General features: G+C 42.4%; 4 protein-coding genes across 4 annotated transcripts; 3 read left to right on the forward strand and 1 right to left on the reverse strand.

Annotated features, from left to right (window-relative positions):
• The first annotated feature begins 48 nt into the window (after positions 1-48).
• dtymk (deoxythymidylate kinase (thymidylate kinase)) lies at positions 49-1,817 on the forward strand. Its single transcript, XM_028403667.1, has 5 exons — positions 49-298; positions 411-519; positions 1,049-1,139; positions 1,224-1,421; positions 1,504-1,817. The coding sequence occupies exons 1-5, from the start codon at positions 169-171 to the stop codon at positions 1,612-1,614; spliced, it is 639 nt and encodes a 212-aa protein (XP_028259468.1). The 5' UTR covers positions 49-168; the 3' UTR covers positions 1,615-1,817.
• On the reverse strand, positions 1,723-8,604 carry atg4b (autophagy related 4B, cysteine peptidase). Its single transcript, XM_028403666.1, has 14 exons — positions 8,448-8,604; positions 6,944-7,045; positions 6,785-6,856; positions 6,592-6,690; positions 6,232-6,333; positions 6,074-6,146; positions 5,436-5,515; positions 4,562-4,758; positions 3,099-3,177; positions 2,849-2,994; positions 2,662-2,718; positions 2,489-2,582; positions 2,341-2,410; positions 1,723-2,267 (listed from the first exon to the last, which is right to left on the reverse strand). Exons 1-14 carry the CDS (start codon positions 8,557-8,559, stop codon positions 2,255-2,257), a joined length of 1,296 nt encoding a protein of 431 aa, XP_028259467.1. The 5' UTR covers positions 8,560-8,604; the 3' UTR covers positions 1,723-2,254.
• On the forward strand, positions 8,015-16,439 carry sass6 (SAS-6 centriolar assembly protein). The gene is made up of 16 exons (XM_028403664.1): positions 8,015-8,942; positions 9,913-9,973; positions 10,107-10,186; positions 10,262-10,366; positions 10,953-11,121; positions 11,274-11,351; positions 11,806-11,925; positions 12,022-12,213; positions 13,160-13,354; positions 13,503-13,592; positions 13,956-14,135; positions 14,317-14,398; positions 14,752-14,870; positions 15,085-15,188; positions 15,370-15,461; positions 16,310-16,439. Exons 1-16 carry the CDS (start codon positions 8,881-8,883, stop codon positions 16,360-16,362), a joined length of 1,782 nt encoding a protein of 593 aa, XP_028259465.1. The 5' UTR covers positions 8,015-8,880; the 3' UTR covers positions 16,363-16,439.
• Positions 16,440-17,474: 1,035 nt separating this feature from the next.
• Positions 17,475-23,121, forward strand: LOC114434843 (leucine-rich repeat-containing protein 24-like). The gene is made up of 9 exons (XM_028404274.1): positions 17,475-17,691; positions 19,293-19,471; positions 19,553-19,639; positions 19,734-19,925; positions 20,233-20,401; positions 20,503-20,765; positions 20,920-21,492; positions 22,274-22,649; positions 22,793-23,121. The coding sequence occupies exons 1-9, from the start codon at positions 17,529-17,531 to the stop codon at positions 22,867-22,869; spliced, it is 2,079 nt and encodes a 692-aa protein (XP_028260075.1). The 5' UTR covers positions 17,475-17,528; the 3' UTR covers positions 22,870-23,121.
• The last annotated feature ends 1,463 nt before the right edge of the window (positions 23,122-24,584 follow it).

The raw sequence follows: 24,584 nt of genomic DNA on the forward strand, positions 1-24,584 counted from the left end.
GAATAAAGTTTTTGAAAAAAAAACGGAAACCGGAAGTGCGTGGCCAAACTTCCGTGTTGACATTTTGCTTAAAAGGCGCGGTAAGAGGTCGGTGCTGTGGTAGGAACTTCAGTTAGATATCAGTACTTTCCTGTTATTTTCACCACGGCGCCAATAAACCAAACAGTGATGGCGTCCAAGAGAGGAGCGCTCATTGTGCTGGAGGGAGTGGACAAAGCCGGAAAAACCACTCAATGCAAGAGACTAGTGCAGGCCCTGCAACAGAGCGGCCGACCTGCAGAAGTGATGAGGTTCCCGGGTAAGACGAGCTGCTTTTACCACATAATGTCAGCATACCAGTGCGCCACCATGTCTTTCAGTCCAGGTGCAGAGGTCTGGTTAGTATAACGTGTCATGGTTTCTTGGTGCAGATAGAACTACAACGATTGGACAGCTGATCAGCTCTTACCTGGAGAAAAAGAGCGATTTGGAGGACCACACGGTGCACCTGCTGTTTTCTGCAAACCGCTGGGAGCTGGTGTAAGACCTCTCTGCTTCACATGCACCACAACGCTGCAAAAATCACTCATTCCAAGTCAACATTACAGGTCTTATTTAGGTCAAAATAGTGTTTAGACACACGACGCAGCAAAAAAAAAACGCAGTATGTTGACTACATTAGTAATGGCTGCAGGCATGTAGGGAGGTGTTGGTGTTGGGGGGCTAACAGGAAAAGCTGACCGGGACAATGGAACCCAGACTGTCAGCAATAAATTCTGCAGTACTCACCAAGAATCGCCAGTATGACAAGATCACGTAGACTGTTACAGTTTCACCCTTGTCACTATGACGTCACATCATTTTACAATAATCATCAAAATATGTTTAAATATGTTTTAGAAGCCAAAAAATAAATTCAAACAAAAGTGTACCTTCTATTAGCTCCATTCAAGTACTCATTCTTTATACACACTTCTAGACCAGATTGTGTAGCGCATTAAAACGTCATATTCACATTGTTTGGTTTTTCTTATGCATTTTGATCTTGAACATAAACACTAACCTGAAGGCCTACTATGAAGAAGAAGCTAGAGCAGGGCATCACCTTGGTTGTGGATAGGTATGCCTTCTCTGGAGTTGCTTTCACCAGTGCTAAGCCGGTGAGTTTCTTTATTTTTGTTCCCTCTACATCCAACAGTATATTGCATGTTTGAGGAGCAACAGATGCTTTTGTTCCTGTTCAGGGTTTCTGTCTGGACTGGTGCATGAAACCCGACGTGGGACTGCCGAAGCCTGACCTTGTCATGTTTCTGAAGCTGAGCCCGGCTGATGCTGCACTCAGAGGTCAGTTTGGAGAAGAGAGATATGAGACCAGTGCTTTCCAAAAAGTGGTTCAACAGAGGTTTGATGAGCTGATGAAGGACACGTCAGTGAACTGGCAGGTAGGAGCATGACCTGGATTGAAGAGTTATTCCCACTAATCGTTCAAATCCATAATATTTACCACCTTTCTGTCTATCTCAGGTGATTGACGCCTCACAGAATATCGATGGTGTGCACAATAACATCATGGACCACAGCCTTAATGCTATCAATACAGCACAGAACCTGCCACTTGGAGAGTTGTGGAAGTGAACCTGAAATGGTTCTATCGTTTACTAGTTTGCACACCACACCACATATAAGTGGCTATAGGCCAAATATAATAATCACATCCTCTTACAACTGAAGAGAGGTAAACAGTTTTCAAATATCAGATTCTGATTTTATTGTTTATTCCTCTTACATGTCTATTGTTCTGTCACCTGCCTATATATAATAAATAATCTTCAAATTAACTAGTGTATGCAGACTTGGCAAGGGTACGTTTGCATGAACAACTAATACAACTTGTCTTCAGATCTGACTAAATTTGGTTTCATTACAGGCTGTTACAAACTTCAGTTATTAGTGACAAACTGCGTAAGCCGTGGGCATCATTAACCGTTGTGTTCCTATACAACATAAAACTGTTATGGCAAATTATGGAGTCAGGGAAAGGCACCATATCACTTCAGAATAAACATTTAAAGTGTTAAGACTCAAATGGAAACACATGTATGTGAAGATGTGCATACAGAATTTATCCTGAGCTCCTGCTACAGCTTCCACCAGGCAGTCTCAATGTTGGATAGAGAGCAATCAAAGGCTGTTGAGAAGAACGCTGTGTGACACACTCTGACTACACCATTGGAGCTGGACTTGCTCAAGAGGTCTCCAGATAATGTTCATCCCCTCAGGTTTCCCTTCTGATACAGAGAAGAGAGAGAATCTTTCGCATACTGTTAAGAACAGTAAATCATTGTTCATTAAGTTCCTCACAGGGACAGGATCTCAAACTCTTCATCCTCTGAGTCGAAGAACCGCTCCAACCTGTCCGAGTCTGAGAAGTCTGTGAAGACAGGTCAAACAATTGTTTATTCAGTGAATTTTAGTGATATATTTGACCAAAATTATGTGGCTTATTTACCAGGAGTAAGGTTAAGGGCATCCACGCTGACCAAATGAGAAGGCTGGCTGTCTACTAGTTCAAACATGGGCAGGCCCCCTCTGTTGCAGGACAGCTAAAGGAGTAGGACCACAGCATGTTTTAATGTACTGATTCCTTTTACAAGGTGGATCATCAGAGGTTCAGAGACATACCCTTCTTATGCGCATACACCATTCGTCAAACTCGTCCTCTGTTCTGCAGAAGAAACCCTGGCAGACACCAGAAAACAATCAGGCTTGCTACCTCTTCAGTCAGATGTTGCAAGGCTGATTGTTTTCTCATGTTCACATTTAACCATGGTTTAGTGTGAGATACAAAACCCTCCCCTGGCCATCCTACCGCTGCTATGGATGGGTCCAGTTCACAAATGTGCATGCGACAGGGTGGGTGCTGACAGTGGTATGTCTCATTGGGGACCTGACCGTCCTCACATGGCTCCACTGCAGGCTGTGTGGTGTGTGGGTCTAAGTAGATAAGTTCCTCTCCTGCAGGACAATGACACGTTCAGAGACATACTGTTGTCACCATGAACGACAAAAAAAAGCTGTCTGCAAAACCACGTTTCCACAAACACAAAGACGAGACATACCGACATAACCAATGAAGTAATGGGCACTGTTGGGTTTTCCCCCAATAACACCCAGGGACTGAGGCAGCATGAAGCATTGCTGTGAAAAGAGACAAAAGGGTTTATCTCACCCCAGCTATAGCTGCATTGGGCTTACAGTTACTTTAAATCCTCCCTATCCTGAACAGTTTTTCATTCCTGTGACATTCTTTCTCATTTTTACTGCAATTTATTAGTCCTGCACTTGGATGGAAACAACAAAATCACAGCTACAAGCAGAAAGAACTCATTTTTAAGCCATCAATTGTAAATAAGCAAATAAGGATTTTCAAATTATTATTGATTTTGTAATTGAAATGAACTGGGATCAGTGTGGACAATGATTTTCTACATGTCAATGGGTGTTACTAATCTTGGACAATTAACTGATTTGCCACATACTGATTGCATTTTCTACAAACCAGTTCACAGGTCACAAGCAATTCGTTCTTATTTTTGCTATATCAAATGATTAAAGGTAGGGTAGGAGATTTCATTCTGATGCACTTTTTGTTAAATTAGTGTAACTTCTCTTTACAATCTGATAGCAACCCATTAGTTCGGCAGTTTCACTTTAAAATGAACAATATGAATCATCTGTGGAAGCTATAAAACACTAAAAACATCAGCCAATCCTACGAGGCGACCCTGCGTGGAGTATTGGCTGGTTGTCACTCTCTTCCTGCTCTGTGCGCACCAGAGAGGTACGTGCATGATGGCCGAAGTCACAGCTCGTCTTCAGGTGATGCGCGTCCATGTGACTGGAGGCGTGGCTTCGGGGTGAGCTCCGAGAGAACGGGGCGTGTGTTTATTTTAGAAATCTGGCTGACTCGCTGAGTTTTCAAAATCTCCCACCCTACCTTTAAGTCATGCAGAAGTAGTTGTTTTATATGAAAATACATGTTGATATTTCTGGACTGAAGGATAAACATACATGATGCATTTATTGGCCAGTAGATAAGGTGTTTTAACAGCTTCTCGCAATCTGTTGTCTGATTCTTTGAAATTCACAAGAATAAATACCAGAGGCCTTCTTGTGTTGTTTAACTAAAGCAACTATAAATACATCTGTATTTAGGTTATATTCTTGTGTAATTGATAGCCAGGCCAGGCATATGACAGCTTGTAATGATATTGATGCAGCAGATGAAGATATGTTTTTGAGTTTACACCTTTTTTTGTCATAAAGACTTGTTATGTAACTGGTTTACAGAGATTCAAATGGCATATGCTAGTAACAGTTAATAAAGCCTCTTCCAGAACATGGCTGTAAAGTATCATTACACCATGGAGATTCTGTCATAATTAGCGTATAATTTCTAGCGTTGTAGCCAACCTGTGTTGTGAAGTTTGAGACCTTCAAACAAATTCTAATCAGTTTATTTTTGTGCCCCTTTGAAAACCTCTAAGATCATTTATTTAGTGTGCATTGTAAAGTTTCTCACCTTAAGGGTTTCAATGTAGGCCTCATTTATATCGCTCAGGCCCAGCCTGAGGGGGATGAGCAGGACCAAAGGTTTCCAGAGAGCCGTCTCCTCCTCAGCCAGCGCGCACGCTCCCTCCAGGCAGCCATTGAGCTCCCCCACTCCCTCTGTTTCACCACAAGCTCCTGCAGCATCCAGCCAGGGCATACAAAGACGCTCTGCAGCGAACATAAATGATCACAAAACACAAAAAACATTACTCACATTGTCATATAGGTCGCACCGGAGTATATACGTCGCACCACTCAAAAAATGCGTAATGAATGAATGAAGAAAAACCCATAGATAAGTCGCACTGGACCATTAGTGGCACCAGCAGCATAAATCACTACGTTTTTAGCGTAACGTTGCCTCTTGAATTCCTCTTAACTTACCGGTAAGTGGTATTGAGAGTGAGACACATGCATTTCAACAAGTCCTCGCGCGGAGAAATTATTAGCTTCACTGCACAGAAATTCCTATAAACATCCTGTAAATGAGTAAAAGGCAGACTACTGTGTGCTATAGCTGTCTGGAATTAGCGAGCTTAGAATCAGCTGCAAGCACACGTTGCATGAACGTTGCATTCCGAGCATAGGCGTCACCTATGCTCGGAATGCAAAGTGTGGACAAGTTGGAGGTGGAAGAGAACCATCAGGGGAGGGACAGAACAGCTACTATTATATCTGTAATGTGACGTCAGGACACAAGGCCAAAGGATGGAAAAAAAGTGCGACTTACAGTCCGGAAAATATGGTATTTATTCTGCTACTTGGAATCTTTTACCAGAAATTCCTAATTGTTTATTATCGAGAGAGTGTAAACAATCACAAGACTTTTAACTGCTTATACTCACTGATCTCCTCGATGACCACAGTGTTGTCCATCGCCACATGCACAACTAATCTGCTCCATGTATCAAACACTGCCAGCTTCCTGAATGCAAGGCAATAAAACAGTCACACATTTGGGTTTTAACAAACTGAAAACACACTTGTTTACATTGCAGTATCTCATCTGTTTTTGTTTGACAGTGGGATGTCAATATAAGGTGAGTCTCAGTTACACCAAATGCAGTAATTTTATATGAAAACTATTAAATAAAATGGCTTTAATAAAGCAGCGCTAAGTGGTAGGTCAGCTGATAACATCCCTGCAATGCAGCTGCAGAAACAGGCCAAGCTAACAAACAGAATGCATGGTTAAAAACTTTTAAAAAAAAGCTGTTTTATGAATGTTTTTAAAGAACTTAAATGTATTTTACAAGTTTATTAAAATGTCACATGAATCTTGAATTCACCAACAAGTAATACCAGTAATTTCTTGGCTCCAGTTTTCACTATGTGAGGATTTACTGTATTAGTTGGCTTTCCTTTGTAGTGAATGTAATATCTTTGTGGGCTATCCATCAACTACTGTACTTGCTTGTGCTTGTAGCCCTAAAATATGAGGTATAAAAATACATAAAAACCTTGACTTCTTTCCAATACTTACTTGAGGACCTGTGCGACTGTGTTTGGTCCATACCACTGGCCTATAGGCTTTCCCTCTCCAACTCCCATTTGGGCTGCAGAAACAAAAGAGCAAATTTATACAGACTCTTTGTGGACAGCCCTTGATATAATTGGCAGGGTTTGACATTCACAACTTACCAATTTGATGGATGGAATAATAGCTGTCTTTTTTGTCAATGAAGGCGTTGAGAATACTGATGTACTCTTCTCTTTGTTTCTGGCCTTTGGCCCATCTCCAGTCTGAAAACAAAAAGCCACTTATCCAGTCTGCTTAAATAAAGCTCTGTTTGGTACAGTCGACTCACTGGAGAAGAAATGTTAGAACCATACAGTTAAAACAATGGTTTTCACAATGTCTACATGAATATTCTTAGATTGTGTTTTTGTTTACATTTTGATATGCCTTTATTAGGCAGATAGAATATAGATAGTCAGGAAATGTGGGGACAGGAAGTGAATTACATTACATTACATGCCACATGGCCAAAGCTGTCTTACCTCTGCCCAAATGTCTACACATCAAGGCCTCCCCTAGGATCATCTGGCCGCACCGTAACATACATCCCCAGCCTGTGTCTGATGTAGGTCCAGTTCCTCCTGTTAACGATTCATAAATCATCCATGACATCCTTTTTGTCAACTCAAATGACAAGATATCAACTAAAATAACATGTTTCTTTTATCAACTTACCAATTGGTGGGAAGTTTTTTCTGTATGTGAACCACAGTCTTGAAGTGACGTCTGATAAAATCTCATCTTTCTCTACACAGAGAGCAGAAATCAGCTTTTTACAATACAACCGCATCAAACATGGCTTTGCCAACTAGACTCCACATGCTAAGGTCCCACCTGTGAGTGCATTATATTCTTTTCCCAAGATCCACACAGGCTCTGAGGTCTCAGGAAAATCTTCAAACTCACCAAAGCGAAGTGTGTCGTATGTCAAAGTGGCTGGAAAACAAGACAACTGTAAGTCTGTGGGAAGCTAGAGGGGAGACACAATATTATTATTAACCACTGGCCACTTGTTGCAGCAAACAAATCTGTCAGTGAGTGTAGATGGAGTGTCCATTAGTTGCCTATACAATCCAGCTCACTTCCAAGAACATATTACGAGGCCGTCTTTAAAATCAATCAAACGTTTTTTGTCAGTGGCATAAATAAAAAATCAAGCTCCAGGAAATGCAATCAAAGTGAAATGAACACAACCCATATACAACCATACATCAGTCAGAGATCAGTGGTCTTTAAAGGTTAAAGAGACTGACAACATTTGTTGCAGGACAGGCTTAAAGTATCCTATTTTAACATTATCTTTTAGTAATAAACAAAGCAACAACAATTGTACACCAAAGCTTATAATCTATGCCATGTTGCACTGATTCACCAGCTTTGATCAACATCTCTGCTGGTTCAACAAGAGTGTTGTGCTTTTCCTAAAAACATGAAATGCACAGTTTGTTATCCATCTTTAAAGGATGATTACTATGCGCAGAAATCCTGAAGTGTCAGACAGCAAAGAGTGCAATCACAGTAACAGCCTGCTGTTTGCAGACGTTTCACTGCAGATAGAAACACTTGGCACAAAGCCCAGCTTCCTATCTGGACATCACTCTGGTTTATACCACATCTTATTTTAATCCATTTTCCCAGTTGGTGCCTATTAATGTTCACTAGAGATGGATTCAGTTGAAAGTTTTTAGAGAAAACTTGTATTCTTTATACATAAAGTTAGTAACACGAACACACAACACAACTTGACAGGCTAGCTGTCACTTAGCTTGCACTCAGAAAGCTGTAATTTACAGCTATGAAGTAGATGTAACAAAGCAGTCTAAAATCAGCTGGAGCCTTGCTTCACACTTCAAACCTTCCTCATATCAAATAGCATATGTGCTAACAGTTTCCTGATATGATGGTGACAGTGCATCCACTGTGATGCTCATCTTGGGCGTAACATAATGTTAGCAATAACAGTTACACGAAGGACAGAAGACAACTTATTAAGATCGAACAGCAACGGATCCGTTTAAGGTAAATGACAACCAGGACACTACTGGAAGTTTTACAGACACACAGTCAACTGTCAAAGCGGGAAATCCAGCATATTTGGCAAAAACAGCAAGCTAACGTCCATTAGCTGTTAGCTTTAGTCATCACTTTAGCGGGCTAACGTCACCGAAGCTACAAAGCAACAAGGGTCTGTGTTGGTCTGGTAGCTGGCGTTGGCAAACCTTCCATGACAGGTCAAGGGATGTGTTGCCAGCTGTAATGGTGATACTATGCTTATTTTTGGCAACACTTGCCTACTAGAGGAGAGGAAAATTGTTATTTTTTATAAAATCTCGCTTACCTGCATCCATCCCGACGATCTTCACCCTATCTTGTTTGTTGTTCTCTGCTCTCCGACCCGTGGACCAATGGAAAGAGAGCCCTGCTGTGGAATTCGAAGGAGGGCGGGACATTCCCTGTAATATCCAATAGAATGTGGAGACTGGAGAGGCAACCAATCAGTGCTGGTTCACGTATCCGTCCTGATGAAAACATGCCATGTTTTGTTGCGTTCTACTCCCAGTCAGTAGGTGGCGACAAGAAGCCTGTTAAACTTCAGAAAGAAAAGAAGGAGTCACGTTCCGTTTCCAGGTGGAACCAGTTGGCGGCTGAAAAGCGCCAAATTCTGAATAGCCTACCGAGGAATAACAATCGCAGTGACAGAGGCGTGCGCCCAATGTAATTAACCGTGTATCTTCTCATGTGTACTTTTAACGTGTGCTAACGTGCCAAATATGGAGGAGCTCTTCAGCAAAGTTCTACAAGTTAATGTGAGGTGCAGAGACTGCGAGGAGAGGTAAGGCTTTGACGTTCACTTGTTTGGGGACTGAAATTTCATCCGTGGGCTCACAATGAGTGAAACAAAACACAACCCGGGGTCAGGATAGTACCACCAGCAGAAGTCTGGCCCGCAGCATGTATTCACACCGGAGCAACTTGTTAAAACCTGCTTTTAAACCCGAGGTGTTTCTGTGTTTACAAAGACTAATACACAGATGCAACTTCAGAAATCAGACTTTATTTTTGATTAAGATTGCTTAACTTCAATCAGTGCACAACAATAAACTTTAGCAACAGATGGTTCTTATCATTCATATAATATATACCAGTAGCACATTTCTAATGCAAAGTTACAGGGTGCTTCACAAAGCAAATTAAAATACAATAGGTGAACCACAGGTAGATAATAAAACAACTAGAGCCCAATCAATATATCAATGTGTGTGTGTGTGTGTATATATAAACATATTGGAATACGTCTATAACAAAATAACATAAAAATTATCAATGTAAAATAAATCAAAATTATGATCCTATGGAGGTCTGGATTTGGAATTATACCCAAAATAAAAATCACATCCAACTCAAGTGGAAATTCCTTTAGACAAGAATGAGGCTCAGCAGTGTGTGTGGCCTCCATGTGACCTCCCTACAACGCCTGGGCCTGCTCCTGATGAGGCGGTGGATGTTCTCCTGAGGGATCTCCTCCCAGACCTGGATTAAAGCATCAGTCAACCCCCGGACAGTCTGTGGTGCAACGTGGCGTTGGTGACTGGAACGAGACAATTGAATCCAATTTTATTTATATAGTGCATTTTATCTATTTGTCAATAGGCGAGAGTTGGGGCACACCTTGGACAGGGCGCTAGTCTAATGCAGGGCTAACATAGACATAATGGACCTACAGCCAATTTAGGGGGAGAATGTGCTCCCTGAGATACCTACTCACTTCTGTTTTAACTTAGTTTAATGCTTTAACTTCACAGGAAGGCAAATGTGCGTGTTACCATTGACCTTCAGTTGACAACAAGCCCAGTTCACAAAAGGGTGAGTATGAGTTTTGGGGGGGGGAATAGATAGTGTTGCTTGTTTTAAAGTAGTTGGAAAACACTTCAACCTTTTATCCATTATTGTGCGATTATTATGCTGACTAATCTTTTCTTGTATTTGTTTATAACAGGATCTTTTAGTAAGACTTACAGATGATATTGATCCATATTTTCTCTTCAACCTCTCCATATCAGAAGAAGATTTCCAAAGGTAAGTACAGGTGAAAAAGTGTCAAGTTGAGTGGTGTTTGAACTGAACCCTCACTGTTTTTTTTTGTCTGGGCAGCTTAAAGGTCCAGCAGGGGCTGCTCATAGACTTTGCATCATTTCCTCAGAAGTTTATTGACCTGCTTAACCTGTGCTATTCTGAACAAGAGTCACACAGTCCCAGGTAGGACGAAATCTGCCAGATTAACATCCAATGGCCTCAGTACATTTGATTGAGTTCTATGCAGGGTAGACATTGAGGTTAGTGAAGTGAAGATGCCAGAAACCGCTTTAACCTATCATAGCTTTATACAATTTACAGTACACTATTTAGTTCTCCATGATGCACTCTTCTATGGCGGACCATGCAACATCAATAGACACATTATCAGGTTTACAAGGTGTTTCCCAGGTTGGAGAGCCTAAAGAAAAAACTGTTTAACCTGGCCAGTAGTTTTGCTGCTATGTGTATCTGCCAGTCATTTATGTAGGACCCTAAACCCACATTTGTAGATGACTGCACCAGTAGTCTGAGTAGGCTGCTGCCGGATATCAACAAATACTAATTTACCACAGCTGTTGGTGCTGGAACCCCTTTAAAAAGCTTGTACTTATCAACTGAACTTATCAGCATTTACTTTTTGATTTCTCTCCTCTTGACAGTATCAAATTTTAATCAGTTCATCCAGTAGTTTGATGGGATGAATTATTAGTAATATGTTTGTTTTAACCCACCACATAATGCATGATTGCTTGATGCTTTTTCACAGGTTTCTCCTCCACCTCTCATGTCAGTCTCCGTTGCTGGAAGGCCCTGCCAGCTTCAGTGTTGTAGAGACAAATGCATTCAAGCATCTAAACCACTTGTCTTTACGGCTCGCTCAGGGATCTGACAAAGAGGTCAAAGACTACCTGGCAGTGTGCCTCTCCTCTCTGAAGGTCAGAATCGGCATACTATCTACTGCCTGTTCAATGGCGCACTGAAATGAAAACTCATTGTGGCGTTGGCTTCTATAGTACACTGTTAGTTGTTCGCAACTCTAACATTACCATTTTATGGTTATAGTCAGTTTCGTTTTTGTTTTTTCCAGGCAGAGAAGCAGGCCCTGGATGTAAAGCTTAAGAAGACCGAGGAGGACCTCTCCAGGCAGCTGAGTTATGCTCAACAGGTAGGCTTTGGCATTGGGCTGTGTTGGAGAGCAAGGGATGCTCTTCCTTGCTCAGCCAAGAATATTCCTCTTTATTAATAAAATCTTTTAATATTTATTCTGCTACATGATGAAATGTTGACCGGTGACCATTTTGGCCAAATTAAATTAAATTTGAAACCTTTATTAGTCCCACAATGGGGAAATTGCTTAAGGCAGCCCAGCAAAGAGCGCCATACACCAGTGAGTACACTGGAAGCTATGCAGGTAAAGTGTCTTGCCCATTAGTGCTGACACATGTTTTAACCCTTGTTATTTATGACCTACATTTCTGCGTCAGTAATGTAAACCTGCTCTATGCGACTCTTTGTATCCATTTATTTCAAATTCTGTGGGTTGAAGCACAGGGCTGGCTTATAATAAGTCATCTGTGTTAGGTCTGCACTGTACACCAGAACTTCTGTCTCTGTTGTAGACTCTGTCTGAGAAGACCAAAGAGTTAGACAAACTGCGTTCAGAGTGGACATCTCACTCCAGCTCTCTGTCCAGCCGTCACTCTCATGAGTTACAGTCAGAGCGAGAGAAGGCTTTGGAGGTAAGAAGCTCACCTGCACGGGGCCTAGTGTTTGTTTGGATCATGCATGAACAGAACTATGCTGCAGAGGATATATTTATTTGGCATGTGTTTCAGTTGCAGAGCAGGCTGCAGGAGCAGACCGAGCAGCTCCGCCAGGAGCTGGAAAGTGCTCATAAAAAGAACAGCCATCAGCTCCAAAGCAGGCTGACAGAGCTGGAGGCGTCCTGCAGAGAGCTGACGGAGAAGAAGTATAAGAATGAGTCTTCTATCAGAGACATCAAGATTAAACTCGTGGGAGCAGAGGAGGTAAGTGAATGAATGAGAATGAATGGTGTTCTAAACTGCAGAGTGCACCTACAGTGTTATGCATCAGTTTGGCCACCCCTTAGAAAAATCACTGCATCAGTTTGTCACTTGCTGAGCTTTTTAACATATACCTTGTGGAAACTTATACGCAGTGAAATAACTTATTGCCCCAACAGAAACATTTTATGTGCTATTAAACAAAAATAGGCAACATACTGTATGTTAAAGGGTAGGAGATTTCCTTCTGATGCACTTTTTGTTAAATTAGTGTAACTTCTCTTTACAATCCGATAGCAACCGATCAGTTCGGCAGTTTCGCTTTAAAACGAAGAATATGAATCATCTGTGGAAGCTATAAAACTCTAAAAACATCAGCCAATCCTATGAGGCGCCCATGCACGGAGTATTGGCTGGTTGTCACTCTCTTCCTGCTCTGCGTGCATCAGAGAGGTGCGTCCATGATGGCGAAGTCACAGACTGGTTGGGAGGCGTGGCTTCGGGGTGAACGCCGAGAGAAAGGGGCGTGTGTTTACTTTCAAAATCTGACTGACTCTCACTGAGTTTTCAAAATCTCCTACCCTACCTTTAAAATGAAGTTGCTGCTTCAAAAGCTCAGCAGGTGACAAACTGAGCTGGGATATGCTCTGATCAGCACAAAAATGTGAAAAAGTTTAGTTTAAATTTTCTCTGCTTGTAGCTCATGAGGAAAATGTCTCTTTTACTGTAAACCCTCTGAGTTTATCAGCTACTCTGTACATTTGAATATTTAAAAGGTTTACACAGCTGCCTGCTGCTATATCATAATAATCTGAGATTAGAGAGAACTGAGCAGCATCCAAAGGTAGCTGAAGATAAGGATTCTGCCTCATTCCTCACACTGTCTTTAGTTTCACTGTCAGCCTGCATATTTTCTGATGAATAAAACAATGTGTCCTTCTGCCTACAGGAATGCCAGCGTTTGAAACAGCAGGTCCTGTCTCTCAGGAGGGAGAACAGCACTCTGGACACGGAGGTCCATGAGAAGGAGCGTACAGTCAGCCAGCTGCAGATGAGAGTGGCTGTGCTGGAGCAGGAGTGCAAAGATAAGGATCAGCTGATGCGCCGCACTAAAGAGGTGCTGGAAGCCACTCAGCAACAGAAGGTAGGATTTGTCTGGACTCGAGCCCAAATGTTAATCAACACTTTGCTGAAAATACTCCCCAACAAATACAATGTGATTACATATCTGAGTAATGTTGTCTAAAATGTATAAAACAGCAGACATTCATTTGCATGTTTGCATTTTTTAGGAATCAGTGGAAGAAAATGCAGAAAGCAAAGAAACTCAGGTTAAAAAATTAGAAGCAACGGTGAAATCCCTGTCTGAGGAGCTGATAAAGGTTTGTGAAGCTGAATGCAGTTTGCAGCCACACATACCAAAACTAGTGACTCCCATAGTTAATCCTACACACCAGTTTCTGCTAATGTGTCAGATTTCATTATGCCTCCTTTTTTTTTGAACACATCAATAGTGCATATCATTAGATCATACTCAACCATTAGATTTAGTACAAGCTATACAAGTCCACATTCTTGCTTTGTGTAATAGGTGTATATGAATTTAATTGAAATGCTGAAACGCATGACCAGAGTGGATATATGCATAATTATGAGAAGTGAGAAGAGTTTCACACACACACATAAATTCAATTAAATATGTAATGTTGGTCCACTCCAGTGTCTGATCCTACCATTATATTCAGGCTAATGGCATCATTAAGAAGCTGCAGGGGGAGGTCCGAGGCCTGGTTGGAAAAATCAAAGTCAAAAACACAGTGACTGTGTCACAGGAGAAGGTTCTCCAGGACACATCAGAAAAACTTCAGAGCGCTGAGAAGGATCTACACAGTGCCAATCAGCAGCTCAGTAACAAGGAGGAGCAGGTATGTATGGAAGATGTGCTAAATGCTTACACATGGCTTTTAGGAACCCTTTGAACCCTCAAAGGATGTTGACATGTGACTGTGTGCTATGCCTTATGTCTAGATCTGTCCACAGGCCAGCAGTAGTAGTACTGTTGTTTAGATAAGTGGTAGAGTATTCTTTATTTTTTTTATTTTGCAGATTTCCAAACTGAAGGAGCAGTTGGAGACGACGGTACAGAAGCTAAATGAGAGCAGAGAAGTGTTAAAAACAAATGAGAACGGTGAGGAAGCATGTTTTACTTTTGTCACTGATAACTGTAGTTAGCACATATATATTATATATATTTCATATATCCTAACCATTGCTGGGAGCTCACAGTGTGGTACCTGCTTTAAAGACCCTATGCATTTCAACTAGCTCCTGATAACCTGCTATCCTAACATGCACTGGGCTTCATGGAGAAAGTGACAACCTACTGCACAGACTCTGGTTGCACATCACCAAAACAATGGCAGTGCCACTTTTTACTCAAATTTGGCTTCCCTTTTGTACAATATCATTTAGTGCTGGTGGGTTCAGTGTTGCTTGTGTGTCACTTTTCCACATTACTAACATGTTATTCTTTGACCACAGTTATAAATTGGCTCAACAAGCAGCTAAATGAAAAGCAACTGTCAAGCAAAAAGGCACAGTCCCCTGAATCTTTGAAGATAGAGACTCCATCAGTGTTGTCTACAACAACAGGACTGAGGGTAAGACTACCTAACGGGGCTTCTTACAGCCGTACTATGTTAACATAGTGATTATTACCTTTACTTCACTTTGCACTATACTGTAAACATCTCGTAGCGATTACATCCTTCATAATAAACCTCAGTCAGGTAAAATGCATGACTCTAGTTATATCACAGTTTTTGTGACTAGATCTTTTACACTGACTTCTTCAACATCACTTCCTGCTTCCAGGCACAGTTTTATCCACACACAGGCAAACCTGTGGTTTCACCTGTGGCAGCTGCTGACATGACTCCTAATGAACAGCGAGCAGGACAACCAGCAATCAGACACAGGTGAGTTTGGATACTTCTTCCCTCAGGTATATTGTAGCTTCAGAAAGCATTCAAAGTGCGGTTTTGTTAAACCTGGTAGTGGATGCAGATGGGGCCATTTCCACTCTGCAGACAAAGGTGGTTCTTAATGAATTTGCTGGTCCAGTGTAAATGGTGCTTTTTTGTGTTTTCTCCTCCTCAGTGGAGAGTCTACAGGTCTGGACAATAAGTACTTTGAGAGGAGAGATGACAGCATCCCAGTTTACGGGCTTCCATCTAACCTGCTTCAAAGAGGTAAAACCAGTCACTTTATGTAGCAAACAGCACTCTGCATTACAGCACAGAATGGTGTGCAGCAAGTCTGCGAAGTGATTTTCAAGTTTTATATTATTAAATATATTACTTTTTGTATCTAATTATAAATGGTAAGAAGGCAATCTGATAATGAAATGGTAAAATTGTGTAGTTTTTCGTGAACTATTTGTCATTTTGGAAATTAAAAAATATCAGAAAATCCCACAGTTAATACAGGTTAATAATTAACAGGTCATAGCAGGGTATAGGGCTGCAGCAAACGAGTGTTTTGATACTCGCCCATTATTTCTGCTATTATTTAATCACGTGTACATGTCATAGTTTTCCCATGGATACGGCTGCAGCTAACAGATACCTGCTTTGGACCGCTGCAGTGTCAGTGCTTTGGTCCGAGATCGCCTCCATGCCCGGTGCCGTGAGTGTGTGTGTGACCCGCGTTTCGAACCCAGGGTCTCTTGCACCCAAAACGCTGATCACCCCGCTGCGCCACAAGATAATCGTTCTTAATGACATCACTAACGAGTCATTGAATACTAAATTAGCTGTCGATGCATTTTGCCCTCGAACATTACTCGAGTACTCGAGTACTCGTTGCAGCCCTAGCAGGGTACCTACTCAAGTAAACAGTTTAAACTTTATTGGTGAACATTATGACATTCAAAATGTCTATTTGCTTCATTGTTGGTTAAATATTTGCCTTCGCTGTACTCTGTGTCTTTGTTGACATTTATCACTACTTATCTGAGTTGTAGCAGAAATCATGTTTTGATTGACACATTAGATGCAAGTTTGCTTCATTTCATTTCTTCTTGGTCCTGTTTTTTCAGATTTTCCTCAGCGTGCAAAGCCTTCTATAGCCTCAGCTTACTTCTCTGCATAAGCTACGGGACCCTCTGCAGAATCCTTCTCATCTGTGTGTTTGTGTGGTAAACAGTTTTAAGTTAGTATTTTAATATATGTACTAATTGTGATCTACTGGTGGTTTCCAGTGATCATGGAAAATGTATTAAAGTTTTTCAAATTAAAATGTTTGTCCTGTACATATGTCTGTACATGCTATAATAAACAACTTGTCTGATCTTATTGTAGAGTCACCTCATTTTATTCACTTGTTTGACTAGAGTCATTTTAACATTTTAAAATTGAAAAGATTAGGATTAGATGTCATGTCTGCCCAGTCTTCATTTTATTGTGAAAAGCCTGGATTTGAATTTTGTTCAAGGTGAGCAGTAAAGTGCTGCAGGGATTATTGTTGTAGGCAGACTTGGAAGTGAACATCTTTCAGGTTCCCTATGCAAAAAATATTACCAATAAACGCTTGTTAGAGTAAAATATTCAGCTACCTTCATACAGTCATCTTCAGAAGTTAGTAATCTTAGTGTTAGGCAAATACAAGATGACTTTTGTCACAGTGCCATTATTTATTCAGCAAAAAAGAAAAACGTGTGTGATACTTGTAGGCTACCCTCTTACAGCTTCCATAGGATATAATTTGTCCTTGATGAACTGATCATCAGCAGGTTTACAGAAAAACAGACTTCAAGTTTTGACATTTAATCTAGATACCCCTTCACCCATTTACTAGGGTGTATATAATAAGTTTCCATGATCACAGTCTGACAGTTTGAAGCCGTGCTTAAATCCAGAGTCAATTTATGTATTGCCTGATTAAAAGAATCTTTTATTTTGAAAGGATTAGACAAACTGTAACGATACATGTGTCTTTATGTGACTGATCAGTTCCGAAATCAACAAAATGTTATTTTTTAAGGAAATGGAGCAACCTCATGGCCTGCTATTGTTTCATTCCAGTATTTTTTGTGAAAGCGACATTTTTTCATGGTACATTATTTTATTTTGAATCATTCCGGGCGGAAGTCTTCCTCCTGATGCCACAGATGACAGCAGTGATCCTCAGCAGCGGCGTGGGCTAAATGGATGCTAGAGTCGGGGGGGGGAGCGAACAGCTGGGTGTCTGGATGTGACCAAGACATCTGACCCGTTTGACGCCGGTGTACGCGGTGCTGCACAACCCGCCCACACCTGATGTGCGCCTGCTCGTCGTGTGACCCGCATCTTCTCTTTGCATCGTTTATTCGACGTTACCGCGGCGGCCCGCTGCGTCCGTCAGCTGCTGCTCTGGATCCTCATCTGCAGAAATCAGAAGCGATCGGGAACACGAAGGCGTCACTGTCCGCGTCTCAGCGAGGTAACAACCATTTCCAATCCGCCTGTACACACACAGCACACACGCCTGCGTGTTAGTGCAGGTCATGTACGCACTGATGGGCATGTTAATATGTGAAGGTGGCCCGCAGCACCGCTGGATGATCGGGATTATAGTGTGTGTGGTCAGACCGCACATGCTGTATTTCACCCGTATATATAATGACAGCTACTGCTGCGTTCACATATCCTCATTATACTGACTGAACTGCTGGAGCAGCAGTGATACTGTGCACCAGCAAGAGAAACAAAGGAAGGGCCTTGAAGATACATCCTCTATGCAAGTCAATGCTCATGTTTCTATGGTGACCGATTCACAGATGACCCAGAGAAGAGGGATATTTCACTGAACTGTCACAACACACTCTTCCTGGTCTGATAGGATTCATTCCTCCACATTCAGGGAGGACTGATGGTAACACCACCATCACATCCATTACACTATTTATAATCGTGGTGTATGCCTTTCCTAGTAATTACATCTACAAAACATGCAAAGTAATACAGTTGTATTACTGATAACAGTACACTTCATAGCAGAAATCTGGGAATATGGAAGGATCCAGAAAAAACGTCCTCTGCATTATTTCTTCCAGCTTGTTTGTAATAGGCAAATAAAGGTGCTGCAGGGATTATTGTTGTTGGCAGACTTGAAGGGAACATCTCTCAGGTTATATTCAGCTATCTTCATACAGCCATCTTCAGAAGTTAGTAATCTTAGTATTAGGCAAATACAACTTCAGACAGCAACATATAACTTTTGTCACAGTGCCATTATTTAGCAAAAATGAAGCAAAAAAGAAAAAAAACATGTGGGTGATACTAGTATCATCTTACAGCTTCCACAGGATATAATTTGAGCTGCAGCAGGTGCTGCTGATCATCAGTCCTTGATGAATTGATCATCAGCAGGTGTACAGACCTCAGCCCAATGTAAAGCCTGTGCATTAGTGAATGTCCAAAAACCTCAAAGAACTGACCAAAGAATGGACCAAATGTCCTCCACAGTGATGTGACAGACTGATGAAGCCATACAGGAAACTATTAATTTCATTATTGCTGTTAAAGGTGGGTCTACAAGCTACAGAATCACAGAGGGTACTAAGTACATTTGGCTTCATTTTTGCTAAATAAATAACAGCATAGTTTGTCACAGGTTGTATTTTAAGGTGCACTACTATTTACAAAATACTAACTTTGCATGCAGTTTAGCTGCATTCCATTATCATCATTAACACTACCAGAGGCTAAAATGTTATAGAATAACTATTATATTTTAAGAGACAATACACTTTGGTGCCTAGAGCCTTGTAGGAGGTGGACTGGGTTGAAAGCATTCTCTTTATAAGAGATCTTTGTGTCAGTCTCCCCAGAGCCCAGATACTGGTGGTAGTGAATGTTCATGAGGTGGTAAAGTGGAGGAGGGTCACAAACAGCGCCGATTCTAAAATAAGAGCTGAGTGACAGCCGACAGAGACAGTTATGTTAAATGTGATGATGGATAAAGACAAGCCTGAATGACTACTTTACATGATGTTTGCCTCTGGAAAACATCATGACTGACATGTGTTGACTGTTCCTCAGCTCCATCTCTGGATGTGATGGCTGTGCTGTCAGTGCTTCTTCTGTCCATGCTGCTCCTGCTCCCTCCTGTCGGAGCATCCCCGTCCTGCCCTGTGGGCTGTCGTTGCTACAGCCTCACTGTGGAGTGTGGCTCCACGGGCCTGAAGGACATCCCTAAACACATCCCTGCAGCCACACAGGTAGGTTGATGTGTGAACGACTTCACTATGTGCAACAGGATCCTTTAGTGAGGCTTTTTTTTGTCCCTTCTCTCGATCCAGACCATCTTCCTCCAGGACAATGTGATTGGACAGATCAGCCGACTGGACCTCGCTCTGCTGAAGCACCTGCACTACTTGTACCTGCAGGTAACAAACACATTGAAAAACCAGAGATTCTGGAACAGCTAATGGTGTGCAAGTCCGCGTCACTTCCTGAACCATTACCTTCTTGTATCTCCAGAACAACACCATATCAGCAGTGGAGCCCGGCTCCTTCCAGAATCAAGGACAGTTGTTGGAGCTAGCACTGAACGGAAACCGCATCCACCTGGTGACCGCTGACATGTTTCAGGGGCTAGAGCATCTCCGCATTTTGTATCTGGCTGGGAATGACATCACACGCCTCCTGGACTACACATTCCGTGGCCTACAGGTAATGATTCCCATCACATTTGACTCTTATTTGTTTGGATGGAAATTTCGGCTTCATGCTTCTCATTAGTGTGGGCGATTTAGTTGAGTGGATCACCTTCATAGACCAGTTTAGACTTTGGAGAACACAGATAATAATGGCTTCCAATTGCTTTTGTGCACCCTATGTCACTGCCATGTGTGGAGGCTCCAGCTGTCACCACATTTATGAGAAATACGCCAGGTTGAAATGTGTGAGATTCCCCTATTTCCTGTTCACCGGATGTAAGGCTCCATTGATATATACGTTGTTTTTATTTGTGTCTCAGCGTCTGCAGGAGCTTCATTTGCAGCACAACAGCATAGAAATGTTAGCAGACCAGGCACTGGTTGGTTTGACCTCTCTGGCTCTGTTGGACCTGAGCAGGAATAACCTTCACACCATCGGCCCGGCATCACTGCGCCCTCTGGTCAGCCTGCAGGTGTTGCGCATCACAGGTGAGAAATATTTACATTTTAGTGTAAAACACAGACTCCTGAAGCCTGTCAGTTAGATTATATTGCTGCAGCAAAACGTCCTTTCCTGTGCGCTTCTGCAGACAACCCATGGCGCTGCGACTGTGCTCTACATTGGCTAAGGAGCTGGATTGATGAGGAGGGGCAGCGGCTGCTCAGCTCCGCAGAGCGCCGCATGGTCTGCACTGAGCCCCCACGGCTCTCCCACCTCAGCCTGGTGGAGGTCCCTCTCAACAGCCTGGTGTGCATCCCTCCCCTGGTGCAACTGGAACCCCGAAGGCTCGCGGTGCGCCTGGGAGAGAGCCTTAGGGTGTCCTGCCATGCCTCTGGATACCCTCGGCCACAGGTAGGCATACTTTAGTTAATGCTTCACTTTAGTGTTCTGAGTAGTCTAATCAATTCACTCATGTATTACTTCCATTAGATAAGTTCCTCCGCACGTGCTTCTCCTGATGTGTCACAAATACAACATAAAGCATAAACAATGAATATCTTTGCAGGTAACTTGGAGGAAAGCTTCCCAGGGTAAAGTAGTGCTTTCTCCTAGAGGCCTGGTTCAGGAGTTGGGTGCTGGAGGTGGAGCAGGTGGATCAGAGGGGCCCTCAGAGGAAGGCAGAGTCAGCCTCCAGAAGACAGACGGCGAGCGCTTTGACCCCGACACTGGCAGTGGCATGCTGTTTCTCAGCAATGTAACCATGGCTCATGCAGGTTTCTATGAATGTGAAGCCTGGAACGCAGGAGGTGTCGCCAGGGTCACCTTTCAACTCGCCATCAACTCATCAACGTCTTCCTCTTCCTCATCTTCATCCATCTGGGCTTCCTGGTCGCAGGTATCCTCGCCGTATTCCCCTGCCTGGCCAAGGCTCAGGAACTACGGGCCTGCTCTGGGCTCCGATGTAAGCCGGGAGCCCCTGTATGCACTGGGTAGCATGGCATTCAGTGCTCTGGGAGCTGCCACTCAGACTGCCATTGCTGTGGGCATCTCCCTGCTGGCTTTGACTGCACTGCTGCTAGTCGCCATGATCTACAGTCGACGTCACCAACGGGACAAGGAGCCTGATGGGGCTGAGAAGGTGAGTATTTATTTGACGCTACAAAAAAGGCATCATTTAAATGTGTTAGCTCCAGTCCTGTCCTGGGAACACCTCTGGTGTTTAGCCTGCTGGCTGGCTGGACGGGTGGATGGGTGGATGATGGATGGATGATGGTTGGATGGAGGGTAGGATGGAAATCAAATGCACAAAGCACATCATTGGCAGAGCTTTAGTCTTCCTCGTATAGTGTCCAATCAATGGCATCGCATAGCAGCTAGCTGCTAGCAGAAGTGTCATGGCGATGTTGGAGCTCTCAGTTCTGTCTTCTCCTGTCACAATAGAGTGCATTAGGACATTTGTTTTTACACCAATAAAGAAGCATAAACTATTTTTATTGGCTTTAGAATTTTTGCAGAAAATAAGCTCATTAACAGTACATGCTACTCGTTTTTTAGGTAGATTTGACCATCTTTACATGATGCACACTTATGATTTTGTAGCCTGTTTATAATCACTAGAAGTAAAAGGCTAATGTTATGCTGTAATCAAACTACAACATGATGACGACCTTTTCTCATGCAAGTAAAACTCATTCAAAAAGCCCGCTGATTTCAGAATGAGGGAACAGGAACTGATAAAATGCCAAGACTTTTCTGGGTTGTAGGATCCACTGCTGTAGCGCTTTATCGTGCGCTTTTATCATGTCTGGCCTTTCAACCAGGCAACAAAGAGCTGGCTGTGACAGTATCAAATTCTCATTTTGCATTATATTGTATATAGTTGTACTCCAAATATGATATAGGAGAATTTTAACCTGCAGGAGGAGAGCATCCTGTATGTGAACGACTACTCTGATGGCCCCACCACCTTTGCCCAGCTGGAGGAGTACCGCGACGAGCGCGGCCACGAGATGTACGTCCTCAACAGGGCCAAGCCCGTGCTACCTCCTGCTCCACCAACAGGTGTCTCCACCACTAACCTGGGCTGCCCCGCACCATCTGACACCTCCAGCCTCACTCTCTCCTCAGGCCCAGGCCAGACCGTGAGCCCCACGTTGGTCCCTAACAAACAACAACAGCAGCAGCAGCAACAGCTGGATGGCGACATACGGACCATGCGGAGAATGGCGGGGGAAGGAGGGGAGGCGGAGCCAGTGATCACATCAGAGGCTGAAGGGATGTTTCTTAACCACACAGGTCTGTTCATGGACTCTCAGATTGCCTATGAGATCCACTGCTGAAGGCAGGTTTACAGCGCAGCCTGTCTCAATCTGAAGAATCAGGGTGAATGCTGAAATCTAACATTTAGTGACACAAGTGCTGATATTTACCCTCTGTAGGACTCTTACTGGAGGAGGTTTACACACCAGATCAGGTTTACATCAAAACATCGAGACTCTTTATGGACAAACTGTGACCCTGCAGAACGAGTGGTGTGTGGTCCACCCAGAGACGAGCTGGACTCAGGTAGAGACTGAGCTGGACACAAGTGGAACTGTCCTGTACATGAACTACCTTCATATCAGAAACCTTTCTCCATCATTGGTAGGATGAGTAGAATCAAAGGAAGAAATCAAAGAATCTTCCACTTCATGAGCATGTGGGGCAGCTTGTGTTTTATATAAGTGTTGATAATGTCTTTGAATTTGATATGAGAGGACATTGTGGGGAGGACAGAAACAGATGAATTTTGTAACTATTTATTTAAACATGTCTGTCATTTTAAAGGGAAATTCTGTGTTATGAGTCTTAACTGTCATCATGTGTCCTTTCCATCAGCTTACTGTCCTGTCCACTTCTAGATTACAACAATAAAACTCATGTTGCACATATCAGCTCTCTTGAAGTTGTCTGGCTTCACTGAGCCTGACGTGGGGGTTTATGGGTGACTGGTTCTCAGGACAGAAGCACTTATCTGACCTATGTGATCTGGGTTCTAGTGTGACAGGAAGGACAATTTATTATGAATCTAAAATCACATTCTGCTTCCAAAGCAGAGAAGAAATGATCTGCGAATAAATGCTTGAGGAGGAGATGAAATGAGCGCTCCTTATCTTAATCTGATCTGTTATCTTAATCTTATTTTTCAGAAGAACGCCTACAACACACACTTTAATGAGCCAGTAATCACACAATTTTAAAGGGACCCAGCTTAGTTATCTGAAAATAGAAACTTCCTTTAAATACAGCTGGGGACCAAATTATTAGCCAGTAAAATGTCATTATTTTTTAAATATTGTTGTTCTTTTTATGTGAGCAAAGAAGTTTTTTACACAACATTTCCCAACATACTAGTTTTAGAAGACACTTATATTTGTTCACCTTGTTCACAGAAAATTCCCAAACCTAAAAAATAACAGGGGCCAAATGATGAACTATTGATTAATCATTTTTATTCAATATTCAACAGTCTGGTCTTGATTGGTGGAGAATCCCTTAAACTCCTGCAGATTTGATGGTCTCCTACATGGACTCCGCCGGTCTTTAGTACAATCCACAGAATTATGTCAGTTCTTTGTGCAGGTCAGTCGCTCACCTTTACAGAACCTTTACAGTTCTTAGGAGGGCTAATAACATTGACTGACCTGTATACTGTATTACAAACCATTACCATTGCCTTTTTTTATAATATAACTATTTACACAATTTCCTACTGATAAGCAGGCAGAGTTTGTTTACAGCTTAGCACAGATCTCTTCTGCAACACCCTCTCTGCTGGAGTAGAGGCCCCGCTGCGAGCTGAGCCCACCTACTATATTAATCAGATCATCCTGCAGGCTGGTTGTTGTATGATTTTCCCGCTGTTTTGGACCCCTACCTGAAACCTTTTGCTAAACAACAAGCTCTCAGAGTGTTTCCTGAGATGATTGATGTTTACCAGCAGCAGATGGACAGGCTGATAACTGCATGCTCTATATTTCTGCCTTCTAAGGCTAATTCAAATAACTACCCTTTAATGAGTCACTACTCATATTTATCTTTCACTCTGGAGTCCCTGACCTTGACCATTTGGAGGTTCAATGAACTCAGTGTGTGGGTAAAGTCTGATGAAACTTGTTTGGTGACAAGGTATCTCAAATACTTCAATAGCGTTTAGCTGAGTTTATTTTGCATACTTTAAAAATAATTTAG

Source organism: Parambassis ranga, chromosome 4 (genome assembly GCF_900634625.1).
Source record: "Parambassis ranga chromosome 4, fParRan2.1, whole genome shotgun sequence".
Classification (NCBI taxonomy): Eukaryota; Metazoa; Chordata; class Actinopteri; family Ambassidae; genus Parambassis; species Parambassis ranga.

Coding starts and splice junctions, on each gene's coding strand:
- dtymk (XM_028403667.1), top strand. CDS start 169: ATGGCGTCCAAGAGAGGAGCGCTCATTGTGCTGGAGGGAGTGGACAAA. Junction 299..410: donor AGAAGTGATGAGGTTCCCGG/GTAAGACGAGCT, acceptor TTCTTGGTGCAG/ATAGAACTACAACGATTGGA. Junction 1,422..1,503: donor ACACGTCAGTGAACTGGCAG/GTAGGAGCATGA, acceptor TGTCTATCTCAG/GTGATTGACGCCTCACAGAA.
- atg4b (XM_028403666.1), bottom strand. CDS start 8,559: ATGTCCCGCCCTCCTTCGAATTCCACAGCAGGGCTCTCTTTCCATTGG. Junction 6,334..6,591: donor GTGTAGACATTTGGGCAGAG/GTAAGACAGCTT, acceptor TTTTGTTTTCAG/ACTGGAGATGGGCCAAAGGC. Junction 5,516..6,073: donor ACAGTCGCACAGGTCCTCAA/GTAAGTATTGGA, acceptor CCTTGCATTCAG/GAAGCTGGCAGTGTTTGATA.
- sass6 (XM_028403664.1), top strand. CDS start 8,881: ATGGAGGAGCTCTTCAGCAAAGTTCTACAAGTTAATGTGAGGTGCAGA. Junction 9,974..10,106: donor CAAGCCCAGTTCACAAAAGG/GTGAGTATGAGT, acceptor TGTTTATAACAG/GATCTTTTAGTAAGACTTAC. Junction 14,871..15,084: donor CTACAACAACAGGACTGAGG/GTAAGACTACCT, acceptor TCCTGCTTCCAG/GCACAGTTTTATCCACACAC.
- LOC114434843 (XM_028404274.1), top strand. CDS start 17,529: ATGTGCGCCTGCTCGTCGTGTGACCCGCATCTTCTCTTTGCATCGTTT. Junction 19,472..19,552: donor ACATCCCTGCAGCCACACAG/GTAGGTTGATGT, acceptor CTCTCGATCCAG/ACCATCTTCCTCCAGGACAA. Junction 22,650..22,792: donor GATGTTTCTTAACCACACAG/GTCTGTTCATGG, acceptor TACCCTCTGTAG/GACTCTTACTGGAGGAGGTT.